Source organism: Catharus ustulatus, chromosome 1 (assembly GCF_009819885.2).
Source record: "Catharus ustulatus isolate bCatUst1 chromosome 1, bCatUst1.pri.v2, whole genome shotgun sequence".
In the NCBI taxonomy this organism is placed as follows: domain Eukaryota; kingdom Metazoa; phylum Chordata; class Aves; order Passeriformes; family Turdidae; genus Catharus; species Catharus ustulatus.
In genome coordinates, this window is record NC_046221.1 from 97,293,140 (window position 1) to 97,308,961 (window position 15,822).

The window sequence follows — 15,822 nt, forward strand, 5'->3', positions numbered from 1 at the left end:
GAGAGGCAGCTATTAACAATAAGAGTTTGAACTCAGATAAAAAAATTGAAAGGAGTGGCGTAAACTTAGCCTTTTTATCCTTGATCATAGTTCCTGGCATTGTGTTCTTCCAAGGCCAAACTTAATACAGTCCTACTTTCCCACCTAAAAAACTCTTCTAAGTTACCCTTCAATTACAGTTTCAAAATTTTGTCTGTCATCCACTGGAAAGGGATAAAAGTTTACACAGCAGCATGTCTCAACTGGAAATCATTAAAACACCTACTCAGCTAAACCATGCAAATCCTATTTTTTTTTCCTCTATTTTTTTTGACGGGGGGTGGGGAGTAGTATGAGGTCCTGTGGAACAATAAGACCATTTGTTACTTTGTTACATTTTCTGACTATTCAATATGGTCTCCACGGTTGTGATCTATAGAAAGTAAAAGTCAGAGAATTGAATATACCAATTCTCCCAGCAGCCTCACATAAATAATCCAGAAAAGAGAACACTAACTATGGTTAGATCAGCTTTCAGTACATTTTCAGCATGAAAAGGAAATCTTTTTTAAAAAATCCCCAGAAAATAAGTGACTGATTCTTCTGAAGGAAAATTGCCAGGGAAGGAAAAGAAGGTAGTATCTTCCTACTGGGAATAAATCTACTTCTGCTCTGAGTTTGTTATTGATCTTTGACTAGAGAAGTCTGTATCTCTGAAAAGCAGAGAAATAATTAATAATATGTATCATTAGAGGGTGAATTCATCATTAGAATTCATCAGAGAATTCAACTACTGTGATACTTGATAATCAGTACTGTTCAGGGTCACATAATCAAAGAGCAGGGAAGGAATTTCTCCCCTTCCTCCCTCCCTCCCAATTTGCATCCGTCACATTAGACAGGAAATAAATGTAAAAAGAGATTAGTAAATAGGGATAAACTGTCTCTCACTATCAACTCTAGAACAAGACAAAAATAGAGTCATGACGACTATAAATATTGTGAGGTTCAATAGGTGCAAGTTCCCTGAGCCTAATTCCTGCTACCAATCTTTCCACGTTAGTCTGCCAAAAACTAAGAACATCCATAGTGCTGAACAGAAGGTAAGTGGTGTGGGAAGCCAGAATACAGTTTTCTTCTTCGGACCAGAGCTTGGGCTATCTAAGAGGGAATGCACAAATGTGCCTTTATTGACCTGTGCCTGACCCAGAGGACTCAAGAGATGACAGCTGACTTCCACTGGAACAGTTTTAGGCCAGTGTCTAAAGAGTTTTGATTCTCATCAAAGAATTTCCTTCAATGAAATCCTAATGGGAGAAGTATAAGGCAACAAAACAGTTTGTGGGGTTTTATTCTTCCTTGCTAGAGAATTGTGACCAAGTATACCAGAACCAACTACAAGCAGGTTTGCTGTATTCAAATGAGGAATATGACAAACTACTGATTCTAATCTTATGAATATTTTGATCTGAAAAAATTGGGGAAAAATATCCTAAGGGATTAGAAATGCAGGATTTAAATGAAGAGAATGTTAACTGGAAAGGAGTTGTGATAAGAGATATGAAAGTAACAGTTTAATTCAAATTGCATGGCTATAGTACAGTTCCATCATGCACATTAAGTCTATTTGGATCAGCATATATACAAAAAATCCCTGTCTGAAGACAGCTGGTCATGCCTTTTATAAAGTGCCCTTGGAACATTGAACTTTCTCTGAAACTCATTTAATATGTGACTTCTTTTTAAGCAAGTTTAAAGAGGAAGAAGCAGAATGATGCATGATTTAGGAGTCAAAAATATTAATTCAGTTTCTATTATGAAGGCTTTGGAGGGAAATATCTTAAAGCACCTTCAGATACTGAAAAGAACATTAGGAAGGACAAAAGAAACTTACATTTAAAACCTTAAGTGAACTCTACCATTCTTTGTTTGGGATGAAAGGTAAACCTTCAGAAACATTGCTAAACATTGTATGAGTTGCTCCAGATCACACTTTTAAGTCCAAACACTATTTTGAAATAAAAAGCACAGTAAATCATAAGTACATTAGTAAAATGTTAAGACTGAAAAGATACTATTGAATTTTTTCCTTTTTCCTGAATTTAGGTAAGAATTAATTGTGAGGAACACACAACAGCTTCTGTTTGGTATCCAAATGAAGACGAAGCCTGACTAGGATTCCTTCAAAAAAAAAGACACCACCTTGAAACATCCATAGCTAAACATGCAGATGGGAAGTGGGAATTTAGTTTGAAGACCAGGATCTGAGGCTGGCTGAGCAGGGATTTAAATCAGGTTATGAAAGCTACACGTGTGACCTGTACACCAGGCTACATTAATCTAGGTGGATTTTCACTTTGTCTTACCTCTGCTGTGCCCATTTCTAAAAAAATGTGAATCTTAATCATCTGTCTTTCAAAGTCAAGGATAAGCTCTGCTAGCGCTAAAAGAATTTGCTGTATCATTTGCTGAATCCCCTCAGCACCTTGATCATAACTTTTGAGAAGGACACAGAGGTAGATAAAATACAGTTGTTGCAGTTTCTGCTGGAAGGGCTGAGATTCCCTATCCAATGTGAACCAGTATTTGAGCATGACAGGCAGAGTAGGGAGCAATTCTACCAGGATATAATATATCACTCTGTGATATTTTAAGTTTTAAAAAATACACTGTTTTAATGTAGAGTGATATTTTTCTAATTATGCTGCTTGGATACATAGTATTGTGAGAAATCAAAATGGGTACATATAGAGGCATAGACAATAAATGAGGTCTTGAGAATCCTGAAGCAACTTGCAGGCTAAATAACTGGCATGAATCCTGGAACTCTGAAAACACAAACTGTCTCCCATAGATTTGTTTCTCCTCTTTTGAGAGAAGCAAGGGTTTTGCCATCCTTTACAGCAGGATCAAAGAAACATTGATTAGGAAACTATTTTCTCCTTATCCAAATCCAACAACTAGATTTCACATTCTGATTGCTAGAACAGCCCAACTGTGAAAGAAGAAAGCTTGGACTTTGAAATCTACAAACTTGTTCCTGCTGAGGACCATGAACAGCATCCTGAGCATACCTGAACATGCAGTCCTCATGTGGCACCACTCCAAAGTACACCCATGGAAGAGTCACCAGGTCAGGACTACTGTTAGTGAGTACAGCAAAAATCCATTCTATCAATGTTCTCCTCGCACTGCAACACCTCATTTTGCTTTCAAAACTTTTGCCTATTAGGGCCTGTCTACATTAGGATGTTTTCCAAAAATGGCTGATATTGCACTGGCAATTCAGTACAAATGTCAGGTTCTAAGAAATGCTTTTAGTACTTTGGACATGACTGAAAAAGAGAGGCTTCTAAATTTTCAGTTATTTACATTGTGCTTTCTGGAACTTTTAATATTTAGTGTAAACTCACTGAATGTACTTATTTCAAAAATCCTTGTGCTCCCTTGGCAATAGCTTGCCGCTTCCCCTTCCATTTCAGCTGCACTTACAATTTTCTGCTCCAATTCTGATACTTCAGCATGTACTCTCCTGCTGCCAGGAACAGAATTGAATCCTACCAGCTGCCTGTAAGGGGTTAGAAATAATACCTTTTAGCATTGGAAGAATTTTGTTAGTAATGTGTATTAGTAACATCTTTGTTGGGTTTAAGTTGGTTTGCTAACTGAGAAACTACAACCCATGTTTTAAAAAGAACATACACTGAAACAAAGTGGGATTTAGTACCCTGTTAATAAGGAATCTTAAGTAATGCTGTAAACACAGGTCTAGAAGCTGCTCATTTTTTTCTAGAACAGATCCAGGTTAATTTAACAATGTCACGTGGGTGAAATTCCTTAACAAATGACAACTGCTTGGAGGTCAGGGAGGTCTGAAAGATGCAGTGTCCTTAGATATCCCCAGGTTCTTTCCTTTAAGGAGATTAAAAAAAAATAAGAGGAAAACAGAGCAACTGGGATGACTGATACTCAATAAAGTATATTCTTAGATGTTGCAAAGACTTATGCATGATAATCATCTAAATAGAACCCATGTGCATTAGCATCTGTGTAATTTTCCCCTACTATCTCATTAACATCACAAAATGCAGACCAACAGGATTTTGATAGCCAGCCAGCTCATGCATGTTGCAATTATGCTTCCTCTCATATAATTCCCATACTTTCCTCACATATCTGAGCAAACTAACAGAGTATCCGTGGTTAAAATCATTAACATCTATAAGCAGTATCTGTATTATCACACTTTTTAAGGAGTGTGGTATTTATTGCATGACTAAGTTAGCAAACGCACATTTGAAAAGAAAATAGCTTCTAATCTAAGTATTCATTTGCTGATGAATTAAAATCACCAAGTTATTCAGCACAATTCAAAATGAAAAAGCTGACATATCATTTATTGCAAAGGCCACAGCTATAATGGGAACGTCATTGTTTCCCTTTCTGCTGGTCTCACACATTCTTTTTAATCTTGATTATTTGTCACCCTGTTAGGGACTTCTTATGGTAATGAAATCCTTTGTCAGTGATGTAACCAGAGCCTTTTGCTGCATTTTTCCTTCCTACATAAGCTACAATTGCAGTTATAAACACCGTGGAGTTTTTTTCTGAATCACACAATTGCAGATTGTTTGAAGGAAACGCACGTTCTGAGCTGTTGCTAGGTGGCAAATGCTCTTAAAGATTTTGCAGGCTAGAGATTTCTTCAAACCTTTAATCCTCCATATTTATTTTATAACCCATAGGAACTGTTAAAAAAACAACAAAATACCACTCAATGCTAGGATGATTGCAGATTTGTAAGAGATAAAAGATTTGGCATCAAAAGCTTATTCCCAATCCTAGCTACAGGTCAGCTTAAGACTTTCATGAGGGTTGATTATTCTGTATCTGCATATTGCAAGGCTGCTGCTGCTCATGCCTTCTTCTAAAACTGGTGTTAGTTCAAGTTTAGAACAACGTACTTGATGTAATGAATAAGCCTCAGCCACAGTCCTTTGAAAAATATGTACGTGCAAAAGAACTTCACAGACTGCAAGGAAATAAGGCAAAACTTTTGCTTAACCTCTAGGAACTGATCATCTCAGGGATTTTGCCCGAGATCTTACAGCCACACTGAGTTTCAAAGAGTATAGCAGCACATTGACAATCTAGCGTTGGTCTGAAAAGAATCCTGCATTCTACCGTTCCTAGGGTATGATTTTACAAAACTGCACATTAATTCCTACTTACAGGTCAAGTTGACACTGTGTTTTTCAGGTGTTCTTTTGAAATAAGGCCAAATTCACAGCTGAAGCTAAACTGATGAGACTTCTCACCTCTAAAAGCTGTCACACCAATGTCAGACTCAAGTTTGTATATTAGTAATATATACTGAAGGAAAGCACAAGGAAACTCTAAATACAGGAAAAAAAACCCCAGACTTTATTACAGAGCAGCTTCAGTTTCTCCTGCAGTGCATAACACCTGTTTCAAAGCTCAACATATTCATATTCAACCAAAAGCAGGGTCTTAAAATGGAAAGTCTTGGGTAACTCTAGCAGTATCCATAACGTAGTATCCACTACATCTTTCCTTGCCAATAAAATCTCATGTTATCATTATAAAAAAGCAAATTTTTACAGTATTGAAAATTGTTCCCTTGCCTTTCCCTATCTCAGACACACATCTACAACTGCAGGTGCCTTTGGTAGGATATAACCTTCAGACCCTGACTTTAATGTTCTTTCTTTAATTTTGATTGGTTGATTAAAGCTTCTGTGCTCTTTGTGTTTAGCATGATACAGGAAATATATGTTTTGTGCCTAGATGTGTTCTCAAAAACTGCTTCTTATTACAGAAGTCTCTTGATGGTGCTGGGGTAGATGAAAAATACTGTGTCCTTAGACTTCCTGGAGAACTAGCACAGGTTCTTTTGTGTTCTTTTGAGCTCTGTAAAAGAGGCAGTGAAGCCATGATTGGCTATCAGCATCTGACCATCCAAATGAGCTTCCTCATTTTACTTAGACAAAAGGAACCAGAAGTGTTTTGGAGGTGTACCACATTTGGTAGCATGGCCAAATAGCTGTTACTTGCTGAAGATTTTGACAGTTATTACCTTGTAAACTCAAAGGGAGAGAGAGCTTGAAATCACCCTCTGGCTGTATGGGCACAGATATTATATATATTGAATATATATATTATTATTATTATTACTATTATTGTATCATTGTTCTGGAAAAACCTTCAGATAAAAATAGACACTGGCTTGTAGTCCTTCAGATATGTCAATCCATTACTTTAATATCCCCTCTTCTTTATAGTTTCTGTAATAACTGTTGCAATCCCACTGTGAAACTAGTAAATTCATGAAATGACAAATATAGCCACTGTAGAGTCACATAAAATGCTCTCAATGTAAAAAAAAATGTAGTTTTTGTAAAGAGTATTTTACTATGCGGCATGAAGCAAACATAAAAGATTGATTGTTTTTATAAAGAAGTAATGTACTTTGGAGTTAATAACTACTAATAATCAGGATTAGACATTTCACGCAATGCTTGTCTCCCATCCTTTAACATTTCTCAAAAGCCTAAATTTTCTAGCCATCTTTAAAATTACTGATTTCACGAGCTGCCTGCAAAACTTCCCCACTGAAAAAATAAAAAAAGAAATATGACTTTGTCAAATTTTAGAGCAAACTAGAGGCAATCGAGGGAAAAGCTTAATCTCAAAGTGGATTTCTGAATTGCATCTGGAAGGATGATTGATGTGCTTTCCCCTCCCACACTGCTGTAACTTTAATCTCACCTGGAGGAAAGAGAAAGGGAGCAATCTGACACTTAGCCCACTCAGCTCTGCTTTTCAGACTTCAGTGGGGAGATAAGGAAGCAATGGAGGCACTGCTTCCTCTCACCCCTGGATAGTTGGGATGCTCTCTGTGGGAGGATAAAGACCAATTACCCCTTGGAATTCATCCTCAAAGTGTTAATAATTTAGCTAATTCCTATGCCTTATTCATTATAAGCATGTGTTGAAAAGTGCTCATTATCAAAATTGAGTAAAAAGCCCTCTCATCCATCAGCTTGCCTTTACTATTATTTCCCTGTTCTCCCTGCAGTTTGTGCTTCCTAGACCAGCTGCTCCTTGTGGACAGAAACTGCTAAGCTCCTCTTCACAGCTCACAAGTTCAAACCTGTCTTGACTGGTTAAATGGCATCTGCTTTGCTGCATGTGCCTCAACAGCACATATGGAACTACTATAACCTCCTTTCTGAGGAAGGTTTCTCCATGTGGAAAAGGCTTCTGTCTTCACTGCTGAACAAGGTGCTGGTCAAAATGACCAGATTAGCAAAAGCATAATTTAAACCATTTAAATGTTACCCATCTCGTTTTGCTTTAAACAGGCCAGGGAACACACATATCTTAGCTAGAAGGTAAGAGCAGGTGCCAGCTGCTCCATCAGAGGCTGACTGACAGCTTCTTCAAACAAGCCATGGCACAGGTAGCATAAGATTTCCTTAGTACACTCATTAGTGCGTTTCATGTAATTCTCATCAAAACTAAGAGGTCAGCATCCATGATGGGAGATCTAACTACACATAAAGACTCAAAACAGCCATACTTGACAGAATGTCAGTGTGGGGAACAGTGGTTTTGTCTGAGAACTCTGGCACAGCACTGTAATGTAGTGTAGTAATGCTGTCTCCCACAAAAGCTACTTCAGATAGGAACAATAAAAGTGAAGAGCTAGATGAGGGAAAACTGGCTTACATTCTGTGTAGGAACCTGTCACCAGTCACAGAACCCAAGCTCATGGGAGATCCTGGGCAGAGGAGCAGAGTGTCACCTCCTTGAGTGAAGTCTGGAAGCAATACAAGGAGGACCAGATTGACATGTTCGTAACTGTGAGGATATGAATCACTTCCTTCCCCTTGACCACTGACTAAGTTATGAAGTTAGAAATATAGTCCATTAGACACTACTATTGTCCTCCATAATTCAAATGCTTTACAGGTTCAAAAGCAGAGTTGAACAGTGGTAACTCAAGTGATAAGTGGTAACATGAGACTGCCATGGCCAGTGGGTGTTCCTCACACCCTGCAGCCAGGAGGGATGTTCTTCATGGGGCACTTTCGTGGGCTGAAGATGATTGTATGCAAAATGTTCTACTGCTGTGCATTGCACAGTGTGCTCCCTCTGAGGTATGTGTTGGCATGCCAAAGGTGTGGTTGCAATCTATCACACTGGCTCATTCAAATTGTCTTAACATAATTAAAGAGCACCATTAAGCTCCAGGCTATGATGTTTGATGATCTCCTCAATGTGTCTTCAAAGATATTAGTTTGCAGCATGCTACAGCTTTTCAACTCTTATATTAAAAACAACACAACATGCTCCCTGTTTGCTTAGCACAGGATTCCAGAAGCAGAGCAGTTGTTTCTGTGCTTAAAACTGGAGGCACCTGAGGAGGAGAATTGGGAGAGCTAGACAGTGTTGTGACTAGCACCACCCACTAATGCTGCCTCTCAAGTGAAAAACAAAACACAAGCAGTAAAGCAAAGTGGTAGATTGGGAACAGGACTTCAGGACTTCTGTCTGCAGAAAGGCATTGCAAAGTTCACACAATTTGTCCACTAAGTGTAAGAAATTATTTTTGCCACTTTTAAACTCATTCTTCTTCTTTGAAAAAAAAAGTTACAATCTTCAAAATTAATCATTAACCTCTGTTACTAATACTACTTTGAATCAAAGAATGTCATTCCTGGAATGTCTATTATTGTGTTGAAGACGACAGCTGTCTTTGAAATTAAGTGACACAAATTGTCAAATTATAAACCAAGTGTGCATCCAAGTGTTCATGTCCTTCTAGTGCATTTCTGACGTGAATCATAGATTTGTATCTGTAGATGCTGATGACAGTTAATTTGCATTATGGCAATATTCATAAAATAGTCAGTAAGTGGGAATAACAGGGGGAAAAGGGAAAAGGAATGCACTTCTCTCTGGTATTACTGACACTTGGGTGGATGTTCCTGCTCATGATCCAGAACTTGGGGAGGCTGCAAGCATACTTGCCTTCAGTACTCTATCAAAATGTAAAAGAAAGCACTTGTTGCCAGACCTTGAAATATGGCTATTGAGAAGTAAAAGGAAAACATATTACCTGAAAAAGAACAAAAGGTGTTGTAAGAAAATGAAAAGTTTGGGAGAAAAACAAAACAAGAAATCTCAAGTGTGCTCTAAACCACTTTGATCAAGCATGACTAGTACTTATTTCAAGTCTACACTATCATTCAGATGTTTTTGTACCATGGCAGGTTTAAGCCTTCAGTTCTCTCCTGAAACACTTGATGTTATATAAGATGTCATTTTAGGAAATATGAGACCATGTTGGAAACCAATTTCCTGAAGAGCTAGGAATAGGGTCATATCGTTATCTAGTGTTATACTTACAGGTCTGGCAATTTTCTTTTTTAATAAATATGGATAAGTCCATAGGACTCTAAAGGACAACAAATACTGTCTTTTATCTTATGTCTGTGTTTCAAAATTGTGGAAAAGATGCTATGTACAAAAAGGGTCAGGAACCTTTTCGAAGACATGAAAAGATACAAAGTCCCTGATCTAAAAAATTTTTAAAAAGCCAATTGCAATGATTACAGAATTGTGTTGTACGAGAGCTGAGCAGTCAAACACAAATCGTTGGTTCTGACCAGGAAACTAAGTAGTTACGCGGAAGCGATTTACTGTCCCAGACCCTACACAGCTGGGCTTGCAGGGTCCCCCACAGTACCACACTGAGTGGCCCCAGTGCTGCGCTGGAGCTGTTTTGCACCTTGGTAGTTTGGATAACAGCCAGAAGAGCTCCGCTTCCTGTCCACAGTTTTGGACAGACAAGCCTGTAGAAGAATCAGCCCTACCAAACACACACAAGGCAAATGAGACCTTGCAAGCATCCATGCACGGATACTTGTCAAACACGTTAGTAAATAAAGCGGAGAAGTGAATTTAGCCCGTAACAAAGCCCACAACACAAACCGAACCACTTTTATTTCTTTGAATTACTTTCGCCTTCTTTTCGCTAGATCAATCACAGATGTTGTTGCTTTAGCACCAGGGCTGGGCAAACCCGGATAAGCACGATAGCAGTTCTCCAGGAGCGGCCAGGTATGGAATACAAATCACTCAAAGGCAGAAGCCTTTTCTCCCCTTCGCCGTGAGGCTTCTGAGAGAAGCTGATGGCGTTTAGTTTGAGACACATCACCAGCCCTCCGGATGCTAAACGTAGGCGAATCGTGACTGCAGCCTTTCCCCGAAGAGAGCGGCTCCCCGGCTGTGTCTCCCTGGCCCCCACACTTCCCGACCGAGACCACCCTTCCCGCGCCAGCCCAATGCCGGTCACCGGCCCGGACTGCCGCCGCCTTGGGGCCACCCGAGCCCCTCAGCCATCGCCTGCTCCGGCTCCCGCCTCGGGCAGGGACCCGAGCGAGACCAGAGGGGAAACTCCGGGTGGGAGCGGAGGTGGCGGGACCAGCCCCCCTTCCCTTCCTCCGCCGGCTGCGGGGTGGGGCGGGGGACTGCGGGCAAGGAGGGGCGCGGGGAGCAGGCGGCAGCCCCGGCGCTGGGAGCGCGGCGGGGCAGGAGCCGCGCGGGCGGGAGCTGCCGCTTTAAATCCACCCCGTCCCGAGGGGCGGGGAAGGGGCCGCGGGGGGGCCGGGCGCGCGCGCGCGGCATCGCCCGGCGAGGAGCGGAGCGGAGCGGAGCCCGGCGGGCGCGGGGCGGGGGCGGCGGCCCGGGGGCGGGGCGGCGTGAGGGGAGCGGCGGGGCACGGGCTGCCCGTGCGGGAGCGCGGCGGCGGCGCGGCTGGAGGGGGTCCCGGCCCGGCTCCGCCGCTATGGCCACGTCCCCGTGCAGCAGCAGCGGCGTCTCCTCGTCGTCCTCGTCGGGGCTGGGCGCGGACGCGGGGCTGGAGATCCGCACGCGCTCCGTGGAGCAGACGCTGGTGCCGCTGGTGTCGCAGGTAAGATTCCCTCCGATTTCCCTCCCCCCGCAACCTCCGGGAGGCTCTGCCCGTCCGGGACGTGGCTCGGCCGCCACCGAAGTTTGCATCACTCCGCAGCCCCCTCTCTGCCGCCGCGGCCCCTCCCGCTCGGCCCGGGGTCCCGCCGGCCGCGCGCGGCTGCCGGAGCCGGTGCCGTGTGGGTGATGCTGCTCGCACGTCCCTCCCCGAGAAAGACTCCGAAGTTCCCCGCAAGGTCGCGGGGGAGCGTTGCGTAACGCCGGGCGCTGCGGAGCCGCCGGCGCTCCGAGCCGCGGGCCGAGGGGCTGCCCCGGCGGCCGAGCCTCCCGCCTGCTGGCTGCCCGCGTGGGAGCGCGCTCCGCTCCTCCCCGCGCGGCGCCGGAGAGAGCGCTCCGCTTCCAGGGGCTCCGCCGGAGCTTTGTGTTTTCGCGGTCTGGCCTGAGCGTTGCATTGATTGGAGCTCCTGCTGCACCCCGGGGTAGCGCCCTGTTTTTAAGAGCTTCGATAATAGGCAAACTGTCTTGATGATCTTTCAGCATGTCCCGCGCAGTGCTAAATGACCTTAAACCCCCCCAAATCGGGCTTTTCAGTGCACTGTTAAGTAATTATCTGCGGTGTTTTTTGTTGTTGGTGGTGTTAGAGTTCTTTTTTTCAGACATTTAGTTACGAAATTGGTGTTTGACACACTCCTTAAAATTTTGTCTCTTGAAAAATAATGTCTGGAAAAAGCACAGTATTTGCTGTATAGGATTTTTGTACTTTGAGCACTGATCAATAAAGTTAGCAAGTCAAAACCTATCTGTACAAAATCTTTAAACAGTGTGTAACAGCTATACAAAAGAAACTAGTCCTGGTGAGGTCAAATTGTGTTTATAGCTCATAATCCAGCTGGAAACAAACTGTGGTAAGCCTTGTTCTGTATTTGTATGTCTGGGCTGCAGGAAGGGTTTCTGATGGGTAATTGTGTTTCTGTACCCATCATGGTAATGTCTGTTTATTTTTCTGTTTGGAGAAATCACAGTCAATATAGCAAAGCCCTTCAAAGGAATTGAACCACTTGTTCCAAGGCAAAGTAAAATGAATTTTCTGTAACAACTGAGATAAAATAGGGAGACCTCTTTCAGGAAACTTAAGAGCAATCAGAACCATATCCAGTTGCAAAAGCTGAATTTAGTTGCATATGTTAAATTTGTACTTTTAACAGATTTATATGAAGATGCTCTTATTTCTCTGGAGTACTCTTTAGTAACGATGATTTTATTGCCTTTGCAACAAACCCACAGAGAAATGTACCGTGTATGATTTTTTCTTTGACCACAAACCCTGTGACATCTTCCAGAAGGGCTAAGAAGCTTTCACCTTCCTGTGCACAGGGTGTCTGAGCATTTGTGAGCACTCAGAGCTCACTGTTTTCCTGGTAAGGCACTCCAGACTTGAGACAAGTGTGTTCCTTGAAGCGCAAACGCCGAGCTCTGTTCCTATTCAGGCTGAAGTTGCTAATGATGTCAGCAGTAGCTCCCTACACCTGCCTGCTAAAATGTAGTGGTTTATCAGTTCTGCCTGTACCATTCCATCTGGATTGCTCACTGGTCGGCTTTGTTTGGAAATCTATGCAAAAGGGTGTTTATAGAGTACTTCTTTGTCTCAGAATTTACCTGTGGATTCTGCATAAGCTGTGCATGCAGTAACCCTCAGGACTTTGTTTCTCTGCTTGTACAAAATGCACTTGCAAAGGGCTGTGTTCCCACTGTGAAGTTAACTTCACAGTTTACCCTTTTGTTAAAATCTGAGAAGCGCTATGTGATACTTGTATACTACTGAAAAAAACAGTCAGAATGTTCCTACTGCTTTTCACTTACTTATTTTAAGCAAAGAGGAAACAAAAGGTGCCTTGTCTGACAAACTCACTTTCAATCTCTCATGTGGGGCTAAATCTTTCCTTTAAGCAAAAAAAAAAAGCTGCATTGATTCTTATTAAAATTCATGTAATGTACCATACATCGTCCTCATTGTGATATTGTAAATGTGTTTGCCTGCTTGTTCTTCCTCAACAATTGTGAGGGTTGGTTTTGTTTGATTTTTTTTTTTTAATTGCATTTTGCAGCGTGGGGTTTTTTCTTATGGACTGTGTTGTAACAGAGTACATTTGCTATCAGCAGTGGTATAAGATTCCTATTTTTCCAGCAGGAGAAATTACTCTTAGAGTCATTACTGCATCTAGTTAAACTAGATCTGTTCAGACCTTGATGTGGCCCATTTTTAAGAGTGCCACAGATGACAAAGACGACAAATTTAAGCCACGGTATTAAGCATATTTGCTAACACTTCTTTTTCGCTATCTACATAGCTGTACTGTGAAAGGAATCATTGTACAGTACTTTGCAAAGCATGTGGCATGCAGTTCAGAAAGTATGGCTTCTGGGGTCAAGCTCCATGATTTTCTTTAAAATAAGTAGCATTTTCTTTTCCAGGATAGGTGTCTTTAGTTCAGTTTTCCATGAATAACTATAACTATAGCATTCTTTAAAAGTCTAGACATCTCCTTCATTGCTCCTACCCCTTTCCAGACTAATTATTTTGGGGTCCATTTTTTTAATGGAAGGTTTTTGGCAACACACTTCAGGAAGGGTGTTAGAAGTGGCCAGTGCTGACTCATTTAATAACAAGTCATTTAAACAGTTGAGGAAAAGCAAAGACGAGGAGAAACCACTTTTCAGGATGTGGCTCCACCAGTGGCTTCCGCAGCTGCCATTCTGTACCTGTTTGCTGGTGTAGGAGCAGTCGGGCACCTTCACAGCTATAGGATTCTGTCTGTCTAGATTTGTTCTAAGGAAGCATTCTATGAATTCTCAGAATAGGTATTTGTCAACCTTCACAGTCAGATACTTGGGAAAAAGAGAGAAACTTTGAGATCTGTCTACCTGGAGAAGAGGAGGCTCTGGAGAGACTTGTTGCTGCTTTCTAGCACCTAAAGAGGACCTGCAAGAAAGCTGGAGAGGGACTTTTTACAGTGTGTAGTGTAGAGCAAGGGGGAATGGCTTTAAGCTGAAAGTAGATATGTTTAGATTCAATGTCTGGAAGAAACTCTTCTCTGTGAGGGTGGTGAGACACTGCAGTGGGTTGTCCAGAGATGCTGTGGGTGCCCCATTCCTGAAAGTGTTCAAAGCCAGGTTGGATGGGGCTCTGAGCAACCTGATCTAGTGGAAGGCATCCTAGCCCTTGGCAGAGGAGGAGTGGAACTAGGTGACCTTTCCCTTGCATCCCAAATCATCCTATACTTCTATATTCCTGAAATAACAAAGGCAGTTTTCATGGTTCAAGGTGACCTGTCCTCCAGCATCTGGAGTGCAGACCAATGTATTACAGCTGCTCAGCTTTCAGAAAGCCAATTTTGTCATAGGCAGTTTGGAGAATGATTGTGTGCCCCTGTGTTCCTGAGCATGTTTTTCCAATTTTCTTGGTATAGGATATCCTGCCAGAGGTTTTGGAATTGACTTGACCTATATAGCAAAAAATATAAGCTTTTAAGCTTTTCTTCATTTTAGCTACAAAAAGCCCATGATACCAATGCTTATGAATGCCGTTGTTGTCAGTCTTAGATTGTACATAAGTTAACAGTGCCTTGAGGTGAATGAAGCAAACCTGTTCTTTACTGTTATATTGTTTCCTTGCTTTCTCTGAAGCAGGCTAAAATAATTCCCATTTCAGTAAATGTTATATAACGTTACATAATGTTCTGCCACTGTTCTGTTTTTCCAAAGTTTCTAGAGTTGTATATTAGAGCTCAAAGAAGATCCCACAACTGATGTTTTCCTAATAATGTGAAAAGCTCACTGATGCAGTTTTCAGACTGAAGGTTTGACTTTAAAATAACCATTGTACATCAAGCTACAGGTCTGTGTATAATCTTTAAACTTTTCTCTGGTTTTATTTTTTGGTCAATTATCAGGGACTGATATGGGGGCCAGTGCTGTTTGACCTCTTTATTTATGATCTGAATGTTGGGGTGAGCATGTTCAACAGGCATGTGAACTTTCCTACAGCAAGTTGGAGAATGTCTGACACTGTGCATGACAGGGCTGCTAGACAGAGGGACAGGCTATAAAGATAATATGACAGGAAGTTTGTGAAGTCCAAGTCATACAGCTAAGCCAGGGTAACACTCATGCAGCAGTTCAGGCTGGGATCACCTATTCACAGGAAAACTTTTAACAGGAATCCTGGAGGACAAGTTGAGTGGGGGTTAGCAGGGATGGCCAGCTGCACCTAGGGTTGGTAGCATGAACATAACAAGCAGACTACACAAGTGATTCTTTTTCTGTTTGGCACTTGCGAGGCAGCATGGTGTACAGTACCATGTTCAGTTCTGTGCTCTACAGCACCAGGGAAAACAAAGTGGAGTATGTGACGTAGGGGGAGAGGCTGAAGGGAGAGGGCTTGTTCCCTCTTAAGAAGAGAGGTGTAATGGTCTGTTAGCTTTCATGTGGAAAGCCAGGATTGTACTTTCCTCTCTGTATCACTTGAATCTGCAGTGATTTTGTTGTTGTTTTTTTTTTTGTTTTGTTTTGTTTTGTTTTTGTTTTTGGTCTGGACAACGGCAGAGTTTACCGCAGTCTACAGCTATCCACCTGATGGCAGGTATGGAAAAGACAGAGACAGACTGATCCCAGGCATGTATGGTGACAGAACAAGAAAGCAATGGGCAAAAGCTGGAACATGGGAAAGTCTAATGAGTTATAAGAGAAGGCTTTTTTCAATGTAAGGGAGGCCAAACACTGGATGAGGTATGCAGAGCTGCTAGAGTCTGCAATTATGGAGATATTCAGAATGGGTAAGGCTAT

The 15,822-nt window shown here is 42.0% G+C and overlaps 1 protein-coding gene across 2 annotated transcripts in view; it reads left to right on the top strand.

The window, feature by feature from the left end:
• The first annotated feature begins 10,816 nt into the window (after positions 1 to 10,816).
• Positions 10,817 to 15,822, top strand: part of CTNNAL1 (catenin alpha like 1) — a 63,382-nt gene continuing 58,376 nt past the window's right edge. For both annotated transcript variants that reach the window (XM_033079020.2, XM_033079070.2), the window contains exon 1: positions 10,817 to 10,981. In XM_033079020.2, coding sequence (XP_032934911.1) covers positions 10,856 to 10,981 — 126 coding nt within the window. In that variant the 5' untranslated portion in view covers positions 10,817 to 10,855. The remainder of the gene's footprint in view (positions 10,982 to 15,822) is intronic.